Raw genomic sequence first — 18943 nt, forward strand, 5'->3', positions numbered from 1 at the left:
AAAATATTCATGCTAATGTTTTACCGTTAGGAAAAGGAACGTTGACTTTGATAACGAGTCCTCGAATACCTCGAAAGTTTATCAAAAACATTGAAAACCCAGAGATTACTATGACACCAAATATTTATTTTTGTTTATTCACCATGAAAAGTAATAGCGAGCTGAAGAAAAAACGAACTTCATTTCTCTCGTTTCGTTTAACAAATTTTTGCCAAAATGTTTTGAAGCAGTATTTGGCAATGGCATTTTTTCGTTGTGTATATAAAGTGGGAAAATTTTTTATTTTATCACATTTATTGGAGCTATCGAATGATTCTCGCCACGCGCGAAATGTAGGTAACAATCAAATCTACTATACCGTGCTACAACACCGATATTTTAAATATTGATCCGCGAAGTATTTGGAAAAGAAAAAAGGAAAACAGTGTCGAGAACACAATTCGATTGCTCGATAAAGCCATAAGCAAAGTCTTAGATTCTAAATCTCTATGGAGGAACCAGCGAAAACGAAAGAAAAAAAAAACAATTTTTCGCAATCTAAACGCGCACAAAAATAGTTCGTAAAATTATCAGTGCAAATACATTTTTTTTTTATATAAAAATTTCTTATCGACTACTGTTCATCATTATTTACAAATAATTCGCGTTTCATAATTTATGGCCACTTTTGTTTTACGACAAACATTTTCGACTGTACAATCACCAAAATAGTAAAAAAAAAAAAAACAATGTAACATCCTTTACGTCGGCTTCCAAGCAACTGTGCTCATTTTATTGTTGAGCTCTTGAAGTATCAGCGAACAAGTGAGCTGCTTTTCAGGAGGAAGACTACTCACTCCCTCCATCTCGTCCTCCTCGTCTCCCATTCCACTATTGTTGCTTGGTCTTCCTCTGCCTTTGCCTTTTTTACGTTTTTTCTTGTTCAACTGTCTACAATCCGAGTCTGAACCCGTCTCTCTTGTTCTTCTTATCTGTAGATGAGTAATACGATGAAAATGTAAAAACATCAAAATTTAAGCTATTTTTTGTTTTTTTTTTTTATTTGGGAATGTCGTCATCGAACTCAGTAAATGCAGGATTAAAAGTTCATATCTTTGCATTTCCAATATGAAAATAATACCTTTGCACTTTTCCTTGTTTGTTTATCATATTCTAAAGCGTCGTAGTAATCTGGTTTTCCTCTTTTGACTCTGTTAGTTCGCCTCGTTTTCATAACACCTGGTTCTGGACTGGGAGGACTCTTTATAGAGTTTCTCCGAGCGTTGAAGAAAGAATGACCGCAAGGACAAGCTTTGCATGCCACTGGGACCTGGAAACAAAATGTTCTGTCAATCATGATTTTCCAGAAAATTTGTGATAATTTTGTAATTTGCACAAATGTTGAAAAAGATTACAAAAATTCTGTGAATTTTGTATATTGTAACCTTCAATATTGACAAAGAATTTGATCAAAATGAAAAAAAAAAAATTAATATTAAAATTAAAACCTTCAAAATCAGCTGTTCTTCCATCAGGACAAATGATCGAAAACATTATTACTTATTACGCTCTTTTGTTTCCATTTTTGAAAAAATTATGATAAAAAAAGAATCTCGGATAAATTTAGAAAAAATAATATTCAAATACCTGCTGTTCGCATTTGGGACATCCTTTGCTAATAGTCTTAGTTTTTGCCATTCTTCGATAATTTGTTCAATTATACGAAGACACAAACTTATACATTCAGTCGATGATTCTCCCGCTCGTTTGAGTTCTAACCTACAAAAATAAATTGTGAAATCAATACAGAGGATTTTCGAACATAGAAAAATCATGGTTTCGTAATTTAAAAATCTGAATTCAACAAATGAAAATCTTTAGTTATAATTCCGAATTTAAAGATCATTAAAAATGGCAATTCATATTTAAACATACCAATCGAATGTATATGAGATGACAAAAGCTCTGACAATATATGGTGCCTCCTACTGGGTTGAATTCATTGAGTACTATATAAGAATTGACTCTTCAACTATAAAATTATTTTGACTATGTAAAAACTTCGAAAATTTACGAAATATTGAAAAAACATAGAATTCTTTATGCAATATATATAAATGGAATCACACTTTTAGATAAATGAAATCAACGAAAAACTCTTAATTATCAAAGGTGCTTTTTGCACACCCTCTGACAGTAGTTCATTTGGCACGATATATTTAGCGGAGGTATACCCCCACCTTGTTTCAATAGCGTCTGTGTGAAGACGAGTGGTGCAGTAAAGTGGCGGTTACTCGTACATCATCGTATCGTGCCCGAGGCTGTATTATTTTTCTTGTCTATTTTTCTTCCCCTTTGTAATGGTAATTTGACAATAGTGCGTTTTCGATAGTTTGTGAAAGGGCCGAGTGGCGGCGCAGTTCTATCGTTTATTGTTATGCTATACGCAATAGCGTCGTTACCCGCGTGAACCGAACGAATTGAACACGACGCCGGCTGGTTTCCGGTAACAACAGGAGAACCAGGAGAATATAAAATGGCGTACTGCGCTAGGATTTAATCGACGTACTTGAAATATACTTCTGAAAAAAATTATAAGTGTTCGACATAGCGTTGTTTTGATCGGGACACGTGGATTTCAACTACCAAAAGTCGTTCATGCCATTATCTCATCGCTCCGACTCTTCGAACGTGCGTATTTTCATTATTTTTCGAATATTTATAAATATTGTCCTGCGTATCCGCGAAACGGACGCGTCTACGCACCCGCGCTTCTACGCTCGACCACCTTTTTTGTTTTTTTTTTATCAATTCCCCCTTGTCCACAACCATTGATGGTGTCGCCACTGGGCCCATCACTTCATCCAACCACAACCTCCTCTAACTTCCATAACACTTTGTTTTTCACTTTGTTATCATGCACTAATTTCGAATTAGCATAACTTGTCCGACTCCGCGTTGCCATGCTACGAGGAGAAAGTTTTTCTCGTCTAATAAAATAATGTCCACAGCCTTGGAAGCATGCTCGAATGCATGATATGCGCTGACCCGTTGCAGTTTTATTGATGTTTCCTATCAACATGACAATTTTTCTCAAAATTTAAAATTTTTTTTAAATTTATTTTCGAATCCTCGTGACAAACACGTGGAGCTTATTCGATGCCGCAATTATCTCCATATTCATATCTCTTCTAGATAAATTTCATTCTCGTCCACTAAAAATTATCAAAAAATGTATTTTTTATCTCGTTTTTTTAGATACTACGAAATCAAGAGACACAAAAGATTGTGAAACTTGGGATAGTTATATATACATCCCTCACGCCGGTGTAAGACTTCACACTTAATAAGGACATTATCGTGTTGGTTCTTTCGCAACGTTGTCTCTTTTAAAAGTTCAATCAGTCGTTCAAATTTTGCCAATACACTTGCTTTCTTGCTCCTTTTTTTTCACGCTTCATGATTGATAATCTTTCAGGCATAAATTTGAATTTTTTTATCCCCTGCCTTCAAGACCCCCATTCTAAATATCCCAACGATCCTTCTCTTTCTGGCTTCTTCATCGTTGGGATTTCAAAAATCATTAACGCATTTTCGTAGTTTGCTCATATCGACTGAAGCAATGAACCATGGCTACTCTGGAAGAAGTGAGCATCCGGCTCATGAAACCCGCCAAAGATCTTGCTGATTGGACTTGCAGATTTTCTGAGGTATAACAGTCATCCAAAAAAAGACGACTTTTTATCTGTGTAATAAATCTGTAGACTTTTATTTGATTTGATCTCCTGGAGTGCATGATTTATCAGAATGATTATTTTTATTCGATATAATGACTTGACGACAGAATTACATTGGATGTAATTGAAAGTTCATCTTGTTTGATGCAATTAATTTAATGATAAATTTTGTTTTATTTTTAACCAATTTTATGGTATTATTATAAAATTTCTGAATTAAAGAAATATGTCAAATATTTCCTCGTGCTCTTTCGAGTTGTTGAAAAATTGAATTTGAATTTTTATCAATTTAATTGCACGATACATCAGAGTGATTATTCTTATCACGTATAATTACATGATCGCAGAACCGAAGCATATAGCAAATGAAGTTTTTTTTATACCGGTTTTAATCGACATCCGTTTCATCAGATTTTTAATCAATTCAATAGCATGATAGAACGGATCGATAGCTTTCATCAAAAACCATTAGGAGATCTCAGTAAAGAAGAAAATTTAATATTTTTATACTCTTTTCAATTATTTACACTTTTCATCATGTTTAATGAGCCCAAATAGATATTCACTGGTTGGGGAGATTGGAAAATAGTTTTAAAACGTATTACTTTACAGATTTTGGAGGAATATCGTAGTTTGGTGGAAAAACACGAAAATGTTAATCTCAGCAAAGCAGGTCTGGTAATACAAAATTTGGCGGCAACGTACGGTCGACGACTCGAATATTTGTTTCAAGAGACAACATTGTCGCATCAAACTCTGGTGGATCAAGAGTAAGCACAAAACTTTTTCCGAGATTTTTCATTAAAAATTCATAATAATAGAAGCTTATATTTTCTTATCATTTGAATAAATTTTTCAGAGTTGCGAACGAGTCGAAAAAAAATACTAAAAAGGATGGAAAAGAAAAGAAGACTGTTATAGACATAATAGATTTCGAGCCCATAGATTTTACTGGGTATATCAGCAAAAATATCAACATTAAACAACGCATCGGTGCTAATAATGGCGTTAAACTACTCGGCCAAAGGTTTCCTCAGTTGGAAAATGCAACCAAGCCCTCAAAATCAGATCAGGAAAATTCAACGGAAATCGATCCGGAACAGGACAATGAACAAGGGGTCGGGAGAAAATACGCCTTCAGGTACGATTTTTATAAATATTTATATTTGAACCGTTCATTTCATACTGTACGAACTTTTGAATAAAAATCATTTTTCATTAACGTAGCCAAAAATTGTATCTAGTTTCGTACATATTTGACTAGCTATTTCGAATGTGCGAAATTCATCAAGCGATTATTCTGTTGACACAGGTGTAATCAGTACATCACCGAGTCTGGAATGTTGGTGGAACACTTGAGACCCGAAGGTACGATCACTGATAATGTACAATATATTCTTCAGACTTCTTCGAAATTATATATTTTTATCAGTTTTATAGTTTACCTCGAATAAATTCTATGAATTGAGAATTTTCGATGACAATTTCATTCAATTTTTATTCTGTATGATTATTAACTTTTTATTTGTTCGTTTATATTGGTCGTTTTTTCCTCATTTTTATTTTTTTCATTTGTATTTTTATTTCGTTATTTAATACTCATTTGTTTCCACGTTTATTCGCTTCATAGAGACATTTTTGGAGTCGATGAACGTCGATCGGTGCATAAAATATTTTTTTTATCAAAACTTGTATGACGAAGCGATTTCTGATGTTTCGTGTTGTACAGGTTTGGCGAACAGGTCGTCACGATCGGAATTAGGAGAAAAAAATTCTCGAGAATCCACGGAAAATCGTATCGATTTGAACGATGGTGAGGACAACGAATTGGACGCCGAAATTTTACCTCCAAACGGTATGACATTGGACAACTGTCGTGCAGTTTCGACGCCACTACCGGACTCGGAAAATTATTTCATGAACGTTTCGGCGGTCGATTCTGGTCGAGGGTCTTCCGTTCGAACCATGATGCGGCCAGAATCTTCGCTCTCGAGCGATCGGGGTGAAAACTGGGACTCTTATTCACCGCGACCCTGCTCGCGCCTTTCAATGGACGATGTAGCAAGTCCAGAACCGAGAAACGATTCAGGCATCACGCGTGATGAAACTTCGCTGAATGATTCTTCGCCTACCAAACGCGGTGCCGAGGACTCTGAAACCTCTGCGAATTCAGAGCCAGACGTTTTATCGCCCAAATCTGAAACGGTCGTTGTCGCACATGAACCAAGGTAGAATTTGTTTCACCTCGATATTTTCATTGTTCATCAAAACACTTTACCAATTTTATGCTAATCCGTTCATTTTTTTTCTTCCTCGTAGAAGTAAAAGGCTGAAAAGTATTTTTGACATGCGGACAATGGAAGATGCAAAGCCTTTGGAACCCATTCCATTCGACGGTGTACCGGACAAACTGTCCAAAAGTCTAACCGATTTCAAATTGCCGTGCTCAATATCGATATTGAAACGTAACGATACACTTGTGAAACGTAATGATGCGCTAGTGAGTATTTATTTGGCTATTCACTCAAAAATTCGAGGGAACTGTCGATCTACTGTTCGAGCAAAAATGATTGCTCCATTTTTCTAACAAATGAATTCAAAAAATTAAAATGGTTTCTAAGTTTCCGATTACTGATACATAAAAAGTGGCCAAAATGTCTCATTCGCTGATGTAAATAGAACTACCGCAGATCAAATCGCGAATCTCTTTAAATTTGTTCAATTTATAATTCGAGTTTCGAATTTACAGCAAAAACGAAAAATCAGGTCAGATGCAAGAAAGAAAAAATTGAAAAAAAAGTCACAGAACGAGGCGGAGGATAAAATGAATGATTATTCACTGACGAAACAATTGTTTTGTCCTTTCATGAAAGGTGAGATTTTAACTTTCATTTACTGAAATTTGTCTAAAACCTCCTTTTTCTTCCACGAGGCTCGCAGACCTGAGCATTTTGATACACTGGAGAAATTCTCTTAAACTTGAGTAAACGATAGATTGAGAAAAATTCTTCAAAACAAAATTTCCCAGTAACAATAATGTCGGATTATTTTTTCCAAACCTAAGAATTCAAAAAAATGACACGTTCAATTTTAAATACGAGTGTCACACTGTAACACTCGTTCAAAAGCCTCATAATTTCGACACTAACACGAAATTTTATTTTTCAGAGGAGCTCGACTGCTTGCCTAAATCCTTCAACAAGCATTTACGAAAATTACGAGAATTAGAAGCTCTGGAAAGCTACGAGCCTGTGACGAACGAATCGAAAAAGTTGTTAGGTTACAGGAGGCAGGATCGCAAATCGAGTGATTCGCCGGATGAATATGAAGAGACGAGCTTAAGAGAACTCGAAATGACACCGGAAGAACTGACGGAACCACCAGCGGATGATTTTCCGATGCCGGACACACCGGAATCGTTTAACGGTCCAGAACCAATGTCTCCTCCACCGCAAACGTGTAGTAGCAGAATCGAACGATTAGTTCACGATATTTATGAAAACTGTGACGTTCGAACTGAACAGGAAGAAGCTGTTGCCAGATGGCACGAAGAAATTCAAGCAAAATTAAAACAAAATAAAAACAGGCCGAAATTCGAAATGGCCGAGTACACGTCACGAGTCGTTAAAACTCTCAAAAATAATGATGGTCGAATATCTTTTAATCAAATGGTACTTCAGAATCAGCCACCCGAAGCTGCGAGGTACCTTCTGGCTTCGTTAATGCTTGTAAGTTATTTTTTTATTTAATCACTAGTAGAAAAAATGGTTATAATCAAAAGAAACGAATTTCAACATCTCCATTCCTGAATAGAAACTCATTTTCGTTCGATCAAAAATAGATTTCACAAGTTTCTTGCGAGAAACGAAATATTCATCAAATTTGTCAATTGCTGTTGAAGTTCGATTGAAAAACAAATCTATGAAAGCGACATAAAAAATAAAAAAAAATTGAAACATCTACTTTGTTGATCAAATCCATAACGGAATAATGAATACACTTTTAATAAAAATTTCATTTCTATATGAATTTCAGGCAAACAAGTACAATATTCAAATCGATGCGAGCAACGAAGAAGGAAATTTCACGTTATTATTAATAAACGATTAGGATCAACGTGAAAAAAATGTACATAGCACTTGTACAATGTAAAATAAGTGTAAAAAAAATGTTATTAATGTTAGCAACTGTTTCAACATCACCGGTTAACGAGCAGAGTGTGTATCACGAGCGTAACGCGCTTAAAAGTGTGTATGAGTGAGAGGGAAAAGTGATAAAAGACTCTACTCAGCGAGTGAGCCATGTTTTTGTGAAAAGTATTCGGTGAAGAAGCTCAAATTTTCCACCTGATAAAACACACCAAAAAGTGTTCTAAAAAATGTTTTGTTAAGTCACTGAAAAAAAACCACCGAAACGCTAATCTATATTCCGGCTGTTAATCCAAAAACTACAAAAAAAAAATTTTTTAACGTTTTGAATATTTAAAGCTAATAGAAAATCAGCGCGCTCACCGATGTATATGAAAGAATAATTGAATGCGCGCATATATATTTTAACATTTCGTAAGATATTTTTCTACGATTTTTATTGAAACTTGAAACTCGCGGCAGCTTTATAAAACTCGGTTAATTATTGTTTCGTAAGAATGAAATATAATGTGTTTGAGAGAACGGTGAAAATTCAGATTTTGGACGTATTCATTCTCATGTAAGAATTGTTGGAAATTCTCAGATCTTGTACCAGTGCAGAAGAAAAAAATTAATATATTATAACGTTATCGTACATTCCACGTGTCACATTAATGAGTACCATTTCAACTGACATATATTATTTTTTCATTCTCATACTGTCGAACAGTGATTATATCTTACAGTGAACAAATACAAAGGAATGTCCTTAGAAATATCTTTGGTAAGTGGTTTAAAGCTTATTATGAGTTCAATTGTAATTCACGATTTCGCAATATCAATGACAACATTTTTCGGCGTTTACAGACAAAATTCACTTTCAACGCATGTTACTCAGATACCAGAACAAACGCGAGTTCTCCAGTCCGGTGGGGCTAACTCATCGAGCCTACGGTCCAAAAAGCTCACACAATTCGCCAATTTTGAAGTTGCGTCCTCCACTGCTTGGAGTCGAGCTTCTGTTAATGTTGGCACTGTTTTTTCGGCAAGGAGCACCTGCAATTTTGATTAATCAAATTCTCGAAAAATATCAGATTTTGTTTTTACAACAAAATGGCTGAAGCTGTAACTGAAACAGTAAAATGTAAATTTTACTTTGGTCAGATCTCAATAGATCTTTAGCTGCCTGCCGGGTCTGAGAGACCTGGTTAATAGTGTGATTCTAGGTCAATGTAGAAATTTCTTTAGCATGAATTTCCAGGCTCAGAAAAAGTACAAAAGAGTAGGAAATTCTTCAATCATTGTAACCAAAAATTTAGTGAATCCGAACATTATTTCATCACGATGAATTGTGATGCCAGACCCACCCTCTGTTCCAAACTGTCCAATTTTACTCTCAAGGCTTCTATGTACCCAGGCAGCACAGTTCGTTTTTCAACAGGACCTAAAAGATAATATTACGTTTCTAAAATAATGTTTTTTCCAATGTACGACAAATATTGTTGATATGGAAAATGATACAACTTACAAAATTGATGAATTCCAACGACATCAATTAAGAAAGGCCTGGAATTAACAAGATTATTAGAAATAGACCAATCGAGGCTCGCATAATATTTCCAATGAATCGTTTCATTTTCCAAAATTAAATCAACACGCATTGATAACGTTAAGTGTTTCCAAAATATAGATTATTTTTTTTTTAATGGTTGTACGTTGAATTACTTCCTGGGTTTTTCAATATTATGCGTATTTCTACTTTCATCACTCTCCCTCAGCTTCGATCAAGAAAAAAACAATGAAAAATTTTAGTTTTTGAAGTTGGTGATCAGATACTGTTTTCCAATAATATTTGCATATCAGATACTCAAAAATTCCATTCTTTCTGTGTATTTTAATCAGAAATATATCAAGAATAATAAATTTCAAAGTTGTCAGAGATGCAAGCACAGTGCAAAATGATTCCTGGAAGATGGGAAAAATCATAGCAATTTCGTACTTGTCCTTTGCAGAGCCGTTCAACAAAGTAGATAATGGAATAAGATTATTGTCCTGTCTCCTAATTTTCAGAACCCTGGAACCATCGTCCTCCCCATCAATCAACCGGAACAGCATAGCTCTTAAATCGTCAGAAAAAATGCCCGTCGTAAGATTAAGCTCGTGTAAGTTTGATTCGAGTTTGGCAGTGTCGTTTTCGGCTGGAAAAAATTTAACGTTTCAAGAACAGTGCTTTTTGTATTGTTATTTTTGACGGTCAGTCCATGGGTTATCTTACCAAGCTTATCGTATCTTCGGATTAAAACCCATGTATTTATTTCACTCACGCCCATTTCTAAATCGTATTATGATATTCCACTGTTTTCAGCAATAAAGGAACACGATAACTGATGGACTGTCAGTCTCCTTCACGCACTTCCTATACGCATCAGCTGTTCTTGAATAATTTTACTATTTTCACTGCAAACGACAATAAAAAAATCAAGAATTTTTATAAACAATGATAAAGACGATTATTGTTTTATTTTCTGCTGATTTTCACTATTTATGAACTTTTCGTTTCGGAGCATTGTGAACATATTTTGGAAAATAAAAAATTTATTAAAACGGCGGCATAAATGGCGCTTCTTCGAATCGATCAAATAATTTATCAGATGTCCACTCATTCCCACTTGCAGGACCTCCGTGAACTTGGCTATCTAACTTTAGATTTGTGACTTATTTTGGATTGGTTAGAAATTAGCCAATTGGAAAAATCACAAACAAAAATCCTTTTGAAATTAGATGATTTTTTTAAATTTTGATGTATGATTCATTTTCAAATGCCTAATCAAGACGCATTTATTTGTACATTTTTAATTGAAAACAAAGCAAATAATAATTCTTCTCTCTAAAAGATCTGCGTGCTTGATATTATAGTTCAAACAAAAAAATGAAATTCTAGAATGGATTTTTAGGTTATAATCCTCGGAGTAGAGGTTTGAATACAAAAAACTCATGAAGAAAAAAAAATTCTATCGTTTTTCGTAAAAGTAGTCATGCTACCTTTGTTTCAGTGGGATTGTACAATAACTGTAGTTAATTATCAAATAAATCGGTTTGGTAACAAACATTTCAAATGCGGTCAAATGTAGCTTATATACTGACTGTTAGGGGGAAGATTTTTCAAGTTATTATAACGATCTGATAACTATTTAGCGATACGATTTGATTATTCGTGACCACTAAATGATTCTACATCAGCTTAATTCTTAATAGCTAATCGATTTTATGGAAAAATAAAAAATATTCGTCAAATTTTTACCTGAATTTTGTTTATTCGATTATGAAATAACTAATGACTACTAAACTTTCCAATTAGATTACTGATGACCACTGAACGATTACTGAAAGATATTATCAATAAAAAATTATAGAAACGCAAGTTCATTATTGACAATTAATTTAGCCAAGTTTACAGAAGAATAGGGATTCCCATCTTTCACGATTTCGATATTCACTCCGAGCAAGGTCTATATATTGGGATCTGACAAAATTCGTGAGACATCTGGTGTTGAATTTTCCAACTATATAACCGGGGTGCATAATGTTTTTGCGCAAAATTAAACAAAAATGGGAGTAGGTGTGTTTACACCTCGCGAATAATCCAAAAAAAGAAAAAAAAATAAAATAGAAAAAGAAAAAAAGAAGTTTTAATGACTAGAAATTGAACCGGACGATCGACAAATATCACTTTTTGTTAAAACTACCATTATTTATCCTAAATATTTATAACTAGTGCTATATTTACACAGTGAGCCTTACCATACACGGGCTTAACCTATGCGATTGCACCCTCATCTGCGCCATTTTAATTTTAGGCCACGCCTCCATGTCAAATCCCCACCACCATGCGTACCGTACTCGTCATCACCTTATCGCAAGTAAAAGTGAACAGTCTCGACAGTTTTCGATATGAGCACAAAGTATAATTATCAATCCTCAAAGCTCGCTCAGAGAAAATAGCCTTTATAATTTTTATTTTTGCCACATTTTTTACCATGACAAATTCGAGTAGGAACGAAAAACTAAAAACATCGGTTTTCTATGGAAATGAACGGCTTTTATGTTACGATCCTCCGGTTCCTGCAGGCTTTCGTAAAGGGAAGGTGGAACTTGATTCATTAGAAGGCATAGATTTTTATCCGAACGCGTGTCATGTTTGTCGAGCTTACGGTGAGAAGGTCAAATTGAAAAGATGTGGGAATTGCAAGGCTATAGCTTATTGCAGTAAGGAACATCAAACACAGCATTGGCCAGAACACAAAAATATCTGTCGAGTTTTCACCAAAGTCAGTAAATGTTGCGATGAGAAGTTCAAAATGGATGCCCTTTGTTCGAAAGATCTCAACACAGCTTGGGTTGAAGCGAGAACGAATTTGATGAAAATCACTGCGTCCGAGTTGAATAATCGACTTTCGCCTATTGAATTAGACATGATATGGTTTCCGAGGTCTTGTGAAATTTGTCACGAAACGGATCCATCGAAACTAAACGATTGCACAGAGTGCCCGAACAGCAGTTTTTGCATCAAACATCCAAGGGAAAGCAGCCATCATTTTGCCACGTGCGGAACACTGAAATTTTGTTTCGATATGAACGCCGTGTCGATGAAGCCGATAGATGTGCCTCTGGTACCAAACTATGGTAAGAGCATGCCAGTTAACATGAACCAAGCGATAGATGTTTACTTGAAGCATCATGATTTGGATAATATTTATGAGTCGTTGAACATTTGGGCTGCGCTTTTGTCTGAACGCTTGACAAAGCCGTACACTTTCTTGTTTGCAATGCAAAAAGTATCTCTGCCAAAAAAGCGCTACATACAAATTCATGTTATTGGTGCAAACAAAAAAGAAATGGACAACGTGCATTTATGGGAAAATTTACTCCATCACAATGAATTCCTCAAAGAACTCAAAATTGTTTTTGTCGGCCCTGAACTTCAGACTGGTCCAATTAAAATAAAACTCTGTGATCAATGCAAGAAAAACAAGCGCAAAATGATTCTCCAACGTGTCGGGGATCTGTATCCAAACTTTGCGGGTGGTGATTTTTTTACAAGGCCAGATTACGTCATTGGATTTCAATTAGGAATTGGCTTTTCCGGCTTAAGCGGCTTCAGCCTTGCTTGGGATCAAACTCTCGATATCCTGAGTGTAATCCGCTGTCCTTTTATCATCACTTCATACTGTGCCATGGAATCACAAATGGACCAAACTTACATTAATGCACAGTTCGAAGCAAGAATGGAATTTTGTTGGACTGGAAGGAATCCGTTCTCTAGCCTGTTGCCTCGCAGAGACTTGGATTGCAATGATTTTTATTATGTCAATCAATATTTGACCGTTTACAAAACACTTTTACCTCTTGAAAAATAAAAGCTTCACATTCTAAAAGGAAATGGAAATCTTCTAAAAAATCGAGATCAATGAAATGTGTTAAAATTTATTTCTTCCAATAGTTTTCAAAAATGGAACAACTCAGTAGATTTCAATCACATGAAAATGGTTGCAACCTTGACAGTACATTCTTGTAAATAAATAAAAGGAAAACCTTCAACTGTTACAATAGCGACTCTACCTAGTGATAAAAAAGCTTTTTTGGGATCAAATATTTTTAAGAGACAAACTCTTTAATCAAATATTACTTAATAAAAACTCAATAATATTTCATTTTTTATATTTCTGTGAAGTTAATTAATATAAAGAAATTAAGAATAAGATATACTTTGAAAAAAAAATATGTAAAAATTCTCATGGTTTAATAGATAAAAATTTTGATCAGGCATCTGGTTTGCCAAAAAATACTACCGAGTGCATAACTGACATAGTTTAGATTTTCTGATTAAGAAAATTATTTGCTTTTCCAACGATGGGACTTTCAATATGAAATGCAAAGACAACTTTATTTTTTATTCAATGAAAATCGAATTCCATTTAAATGGATACAAGTACATATAGCTTTAGTAATAAATGAAATACTTTGAGTTACGATTACGAGTCATGTTTAGTTCAAGGCTCAAAAAAATATTTTCACCAAATTTTCTACTGTATTTTAAGCGCTTTGTAATACTTCATTTATAAAAACAAACACATGATGTAAATATTTTTTTTTGTTAGATAAAAATTCAGAGTTTTTTCCAATCCATCGATTTGAAAGTTCATTTGTTTGATTCGAAAATCCAACTTTTGCGGAGCTGAAAAGTGATCTTTCCATGCTGGAGGGAGAACGGTTACGTGCCCGATCGAATTCAATATTCACCGACGACAATGGCAGGGTGTCAGTTCGTCATCGGAAAAACGATCTCGCATTGATCTATCACATATATACGTGGAATTCAACTGTCCGGTGTGATACTCTGCTTGCCATAACAATTCTTTGTTTACGATTGCTGGCTCGGGTTCATGACAATCACCTATTCGCTTGAAAGAGCAGGAATACACCATATTTTTTTGAATCACGTGACTTCCCCCTCTTTTGCCGATGCGAGCCAACCACAAACGGAGATTTTCTGACTGATCCGTTTGACCTTGGAAAACGTACATACTTGTATTTAGTTCACTGTCCACTTCTTTCCTTCCTTTAATACGAAAAGCATATTGATTAACTATCAATACAGAAAAAAACAACAAATTTTGAGCCCTGCTGGCTTATTCTTATCCTACGCTCCCAAGTGATCGTATATATAATCATTAAAAAAAACTTCGTGAGAACGGGAGTAACTGGACCCAACCAATGAAAACCGGCAAGTTGAATCCATATGTTAGTTTTTGGTAATTAATAATTAAAAGTCTTAGAAGCAAGAAGAAATCACATGTAGGCGTCCTCGGACAATTTTCTAAAAGGGTAAATATGTTGATATATACTGCTACATGTATTTTTGATTTACGCAGCTTTCAATCAGTGAGGCGACCAATCAAAGCAGAGAATACTTGTAAAGGCGTGTGTATGCGGTTTACGTTCGATAAAGCTTGGACAACAGTTTGAACTTCTTTGAATATGGAAAGAGATTTGAGTGCAATGGAAGACAAGATTTTTTTTTCTAACGCTTGTCACGTGTGTCGAGAATGGGGAAAAAATGTCTATCTGAAACGATGCTCAAGTTGCAAAATGATCGCTTACTGCAGTCGAGAACACCAGAAAAAGCATTGGCCACAACACAAAGAAATATGTACAATTCTCAAAGAATTGTCGATATTAGATTTTCCTGATAAAAACCAGTCAGTTCTGGGATATACTACCGCCTCATGGGTCGCAGAGAGACAACATTTCGTCGAATGCGTACAAAGCATCATGCAAGTGAAATTTAATCGTAAGCTCTTGACTTTTGAAAGAGAAATGTTGATACATTCAAGATGTTGTGAAATTTGCCGAGAAACAGATCCTTGTAAATTGAAAGATTGCGACGAGTGTCCAGACGCTAGTTTCTGTTCCAAGCATCCAAAAGATGCCCGACATTCAGCCAAGTGCAAAGCAATGAAGCTATGTTTTGAAATTAGCTTCATGTTTCTTAATTACACCATACGCATTCCGTCTTATCCCAGTGATAAAATGCTACAGAATATGAATTGTGAGATAAAACGTTTGATGCAGCGTATGCCTGTGATCCGGAGTCCTGCGCCAAAAATGTTCTGGGGTATTCTCATTTCCGATGAACTGTCAAGCCCCTTAACCTTCTTGTATGCAACGAGATTATTACCTTCTTTGGTATCACCCAAAATGACAATTCATGTTGTTGCTGCAACTCCCAAAGACATGTGTGGAAGTGATTGCTGGGAACTGTTATTCCATTACGAATCAACTTTGAAGGAACTGCAAATCGTTTTCATTGGTCCAGAAGTTGCAACCGAATTTGAACAGCAGCAGCTTTGCAAGGGATGCATCGAAAACAGGGATCAAAAAAAGAGATGCAGACTCGCAATTCACTGTGTAAAAAACTCTTATGCGAATTTTGCAACAGGCCCACTTTTTACAAAGCCTGATTATGTCGTTGGATTCCACTTACAACTCCCTGATCCTCATAACAAGGACACTTGGACTCAGAGTCTCAAAGTGGTGGCTGAACTGGCTTGTCCTTTCTTTGTGACTTCGTTCAATGCCGGAGAATCGGAAAACAAGCAGAAAAAGATCAACTTACTGCTTGGGAAAGAAGTGACATCTTATTGTACCAGGGAAAATCCATTTTCTTCCTTACAACCTTACAGAACTTTGGACCCTGATCAGTTATATTATTTTAATCGGTATTTAACGGTTTATAGAAAGTTGTCGTAACATTTTTTCTCTAGATTCAAACTTAACTTCCGTGATCTTGATGAAAACTTGGAACCCTATTGAAAGTTACACCGTTGAAATATGACGGAATGTCTTCTATTTTCAGTTTCTAATAAAATTTATTGACAAAATATACGGACACAAGCTTTATTTTCCAAACCAATTTTTTCAGCGGCGTTTCATTTATTAAAAATAATACATAACATCACATAAAATGAGGCTTCAATCTCTACCTTTGGCATGAATTTTCAATGAAATTCGAACGAAATTTTCTTTGAATAAATTGGCTATTTTCGTTTTTTTGCCAATTATTAAAATTTTTAACACTTACAATATGTACAACCTCAATCAAAATAATAATAAACTTGGACACATTACTAATTTATGGATTAAATCCAACACTGCACCAGATTCACGTTTTTTGTCACATTGAGTCATTTCACTGAAATAAAATATCTTTGTCAAAGAATTCTGGAGTCAAACAGTAACGACTGTTTCATCAAACGTCGATTCAAAGTTAACCTCATTGTCAGTTCATTTTACGTACAGTTAAATAATTAAATCGAATTTGAACTGCGTCGTAGAAAAGGACCAAAAAAGAGTGAAGAGTAGATCAAGTAAGTTGAACTGTCAATGACAGCCGCATTCGCGAACAGCCATGTTTTTGTATTTTTTGAGAACAACGTTATCGTCATCGTGAAAATAGAGAAGAGATATAGTTGCCAATTTGCTTGGAGTGCAGCAGGCTTTTGGAATAGTGGGTCGGGCAAGATGGGCGAGGGTTTGAACAATGGCGTGATTAGTGGCGTTCATGTTGTCAGTAAGGGGAAACTTGCATTCGCCGCCACAATAATAAGCGTCGTACCCTTCCGGGGCGATTATCCAATCCTGCCATTGGAGGTCTTTGAAGCTGACGTAGAGAGTATTTATAGTGCAGGGTTTGTTCGAGTGAGAGGAAGCCATATGGTTGTAGTAATCTGTCAATAAATCAAGCACGTTGGAAGTCTCCCTTTTCCGATTATGAATGAAATCGGTTTCCGCATCGTCGAGGTTCGGTCGATTGTAAATCCGTAACTGGCTGAGCCCGGTGTTTTCGAAGAAGCCCGTCATGAAGGGTTGTCGCTCGGCGTCACCCTTGAAGCCCACGATTCCAATGTCTTCGGGTCTCGTTTCGTGAGACGAATGATCGCTCGGATAAACCGACAAGTAAAGACCTTTGTTGTCCTCGGGATTTTTCATCCAATGATCCAGAGACTCGGTCACGTTCAGTGTAATCCATCCTTCCTGACCCGAGGTCGTGTTTATCGTGTCGACAAATTGCATCGCGCGTTCCCGCTCGCTCGAGTAGGTCACCCGATAAACCGTGATTGTAAAAGAGCCACGATTTTTACGATTTTTAGCATCGGATCCTCGATAGAGCCTCAGCTCCGCTGACGTCATTCGCTCATCTTTCGGGGCGGCGTCGACGTTGAACCATATTCTTTTGACCCTGTCAGGCTTGCCACCGGCTCCTTGGTGCTTCTGTTGTGCCGAAAACGTCACGATCGAGTCGCTCTGGTTGATGGTCTCCAGGTCATTTCTTGAGAGATAAAACTCCTGCGCCCCTCTGCTCTCGTTCACTTTCGTCTTCTTTTTTTCGTCCTCTAGAGAATTCTCGTATATATTCAGCAAAAAATTCGGCGCCGATCTCTTTACCACCGGAGCTTTTCCTGTCAATTTTTTCGGCTTGTCCGGGAGCCCCAAAAGCTTCAAGATCTCATGCTCCAGTGCGACTTTCTCCTTCTGCGTGGACAGCCGATAAATCATCGTTTGATCCTGACCGTTGTCCACGTACAAACCACTGTTATGATTACTCGAGCTTGATAGGCTCGCAACATTTTTCATCCCAGATAGCCAAAGAAATACGAGGCAAAGTGTCAAAATTGTCACGTCTGACGGTGACTGCATCCTGACTATTTTCGGCGACCGTTTCCTCATCTGATCCGTCACATTCGAGAACACTGACACGATAATTTACTAAAACACAAGAGTTCAAAACCCTTGTAACTTTGCTTTAGAATCAAATTTCAATTTATTTCAATTCCAAGAGATTAATTCGGATCCCAAAACACTAGGATTATTCCCCTTCGCACAATAGCCCCAAACCGTGAAAAAGTTTGTAATTCAAGAAAATTTTTGCTTGATTCAAACGAAAATTCGTTCGTATTTGTTTACACACTATTTAAAACGAAATGATGGAATCACTGAGATAAACCCACTCTCCAGGCTGATTAGTTGCTGGAAATTTGTTTTAGTAATTCACACTTCATCAGTTTGAAAACGAAAATACAGATTTCACGAGTTGTTTTCTTTCGGACCGCACTAAACTTGAATATTTTGACTCTAATCACGACCGTTCCGATGTCTCGATCCGCCAGATTTCTTTCTCGCAACTGAACTGACCGGTGGTGGGCTGGTTCGTTGTCTGGGTAGTTTTAAAAATCCATTCTGAGGCGTTCCTCGAAATTCGAGGGTAGGAGGCATCGGCTCGTCCTAGCTTTACGTTCCCCCCGCCCCAACTCTCAAGGGCCAATGTTCCGGGACCGCCCCACCCCTTCCTCATGGATTTCTTTCCAATTTGGTCGCGTGAGGATATATAGATATAGACATTTTTTTCCGCTCGATACCTTTCCCGTGTTTATACATTCTGAAGTGCTTTAAAATCGAAACGAAATTGTTCTTGGATTTCCGTAAATTGGAAAAACTTCTGAGAAAGTTTCCATCAATTTCATAGTCGAATAGTCTGCATAA

At 36.2% G+C, this 18943-nt stretch overlaps 6 protein-coding genes across 9 annotated transcripts; 3 read left to right on the plus strand and 3 right to left on the minus strand.

The window, feature by feature from the left end:
• Positions 1–105: 105 nt before the first annotated feature.
• LOC122408578 (UPF0547 protein C16orf87 homolog) lies at positions 106–2347 on the minus strand. 2 transcript variants are annotated; one of them, XM_043415435.1, is made up of 4 exons: positions 2220–2347; positions 1627–1758; positions 1121–1309; positions 106–971 (listed from the first exon to the last, which is right to left on the minus strand). In XM_043415435.1, the coding sequence occupies exons 2-4, from the start codon at positions 1675–1677 to the stop codon at positions 741–743; spliced, it is 471 nt and encodes a 156-aa protein (XP_043271370.1). In that variant the 5' UTR covers positions 1678–1758; positions 2220–2347; the 3' UTR covers positions 106–740. The 2 variants fall into 2 exon arrangements, with proteins under 2 accessions (XP_043271370.1, XP_043271369.1); XM_043415434.1 differs by lacking the exon at positions 2220–2347 and adding an exon at positions 1915–2167.
• Positions 2348–2472: 125 nt separating this feature from the next.
• On the plus strand, positions 2473–8500 carry Cap-H2 (Chromosome associated protein H2). 2 transcript variants are annotated; one of them, XM_043415430.1, is made up of 11 exons: positions 2473–2670; positions 3238–3308; positions 3580–3689; positions 4329–4486; positions 4576–4857; positions 5029–5084; positions 5446–5944; positions 6036–6216; positions 6466–6589; positions 6885–7444; positions 7752–8500. In XM_043415430.1, exons 3-11 carry the CDS (start codon positions 3609–3611, stop codon positions 7824–7826), a joined length of 2016 nt encoding a protein of 671 aa, XP_043271365.1. In that variant the 5' UTR covers positions 2473–2670; positions 3238–3308; positions 3580–3608; the 3' UTR covers positions 7827–8500. The 2 variants fall into 2 exon arrangements, with proteins under 2 accessions (XP_043271365.1, XP_043271364.1); XM_043415429.1 differs by lacking the exon at positions 3238–3308.
• Positions 8460–10474, minus strand: LOC122408577 (uncharacterized). Its single transcript, XM_043415433.1, has 5 exons — positions 10119–10474; positions 9843–10041; positions 9372–9409; positions 9211–9287; positions 8460–8899 (listed from the first exon to the last, which is right to left on the minus strand). The coding sequence occupies exons 1-5, from the start codon at positions 10171–10173 to the stop codon at positions 8738–8740; spliced, it is 531 nt and encodes a 176-aa protein (XP_043271368.1). The 5' UTR covers positions 10174–10474; the 3' UTR covers positions 8460–8737.
• A 1262-nt stretch (positions 10475–11736) lies between these two features.
• Positions 11737–14026, plus strand: LOC122408576 (uncharacterized). The gene has a single exon (XM_043415432.1). The coding sequence runs from the start codon at positions 11881–11883 to the stop codon at positions 13258–13260; it is 1380 nt and encodes a 459-aa protein (XP_043271367.1). The 5' UTR covers positions 11737–11880; the 3' UTR covers positions 13261–14026.
• A 348-nt stretch (positions 14027–14374) lies between these two features.
• LOC122407909 (uncharacterized) lies at positions 14375–16284 on the plus strand. Of its 2 annotated transcripts, none has more exons than XM_043414389.1 (2): positions 14375–14644; positions 14776–16284. In XM_043414389.1, the coding sequence occupies exon 2, from the start codon at positions 14882–14884 to the stop codon at positions 16151–16153; it is 1272 nt and encodes a 423-aa protein (XP_043270324.1). In that variant the 5' UTR covers positions 14375–14644; positions 14776–14881; the 3' UTR covers positions 16154–16284. The 2 variants fall into 2 exon arrangements, with proteins under 2 accessions (XP_043270324.1, XP_043270323.1); XM_043414388.1 differs by having other exon boundaries at positions 14375–14627.
• Positions 16285–16299: 15 nt separating this feature from the next.
• LOC122407908 (protein 60A-like) lies at positions 16300–18693 on the minus strand. Its single transcript, XM_043414387.1, has one exon. The coding sequence runs from the start codon at positions 18128–18130 to the stop codon at positions 16784–16786; it is 1347 nt and encodes a 448-aa protein (XP_043270322.1). The 5' UTR covers positions 18131–18693; the 3' UTR covers positions 16300–16783.
• Between the last annotated feature and the right edge of the window lie 250 nt (positions 18694–18943).

The sequence above is a fragment of the Venturia canescens genome, chromosome 3 (genome assembly GCF_019457755.1).
Source record: "Venturia canescens isolate UGA chromosome 3, ASM1945775v1, whole genome shotgun sequence".
Classification (NCBI taxonomy): Eukaryota; Metazoa; Arthropoda; class Insecta; order Hymenoptera; family Ichneumonidae; genus Venturia; species Venturia canescens.

What these genes read in the sequence shown, in the direction of transcription:
- LOC122408577 (XM_043415433.1), bottom strand. Translation starts at nt 10,173, where the DNA reads ATGGGCGTGAGTGAAATAAATACATGGGTTTTAATCCGAAGATACGAT. An exon ending in CCGAAGATACGATAAGCTTG is followed by an intron (nt 10,042 to 10,118) that starts GTAAGATAACCC and finishes AATTTTTTCCAG; the next exon opens with CCGAAAACGACACTGCCAAA. An exon ending in TGGACAGTTTGGAACAGAGG is followed by an intron (nt 8,900 to 9,210) that starts GTGGGTCTGGCA and finishes TCAAAATTGCAG; the next exon opens with GTGCTCCTTGCCGAAAAAAC.
- Cap-H2 (XM_043415430.1), top strand. Translation starts at nt 3,609, where the DNA reads ATGGCTACTCTGGAAGAAGTGAGCATCCGGCTCATGAAACCCGCCAAA. An exon ending in GGAACACTTGAGACCCGAAG is followed by an intron (nt 5,085 to 5,445) that starts GTACGATCACTG and finishes CGTGTTGTACAG; the next exon opens with GTTTGGCGAACAGGTCGTCA. An exon ending in TTCTGGCTTCGTTAATGCTT is followed by an intron (nt 7,445 to 7,751) that starts GTAAGTTATTTT and finishes TATGAATTTCAG; the next exon opens with GCAAACAAGTACAATATTCA.
- LOC122408578 (XM_043415435.1), bottom strand. Translation starts at nt 1,677, where the DNA reads ATGGCAAAAACTAAGACTATTAGCAAAGGATGTCCCAAATGCGAACAG. An exon ending in GTCCCAAATGCGAACAGCAG is followed by an intron (nt 1,310 to 1,626) that starts GTATTTGAATAT and finishes TTTTGTTTCCAG; the next exon opens with GTCCCAGTGGCATGCAAAGC. An exon ending in AAACAAGGAAAAGTGCAAAG is followed by an intron (nt 972 to 1,120) that starts GTATTATTTTCA and finishes ACTCATCTACAG; the next exon opens with ATAAGAAGAACAAGAGAGAC.
- LOC122408576 (XM_043415432.1), top strand. Translation starts at nt 11,881, where the DNA reads ATGACAAATTCGAGTAGGAACGAAAAACTAAAAACATCGGTTTTCTAT.
- LOC122407909 (XM_043414389.1), top strand. Translation starts at nt 14,882, where the DNA reads ATGGAAAGAGATTTGAGTGCAATGGAAGACAAGATTTTTTTTTCTAAC.
- LOC122407908 (XM_043414387.1), bottom strand. Translation starts at nt 18,130, where the DNA reads ATGAGGAAACGGTCGCCGAAAATAGTCAGGATGCAGTCACCGTCAGAC.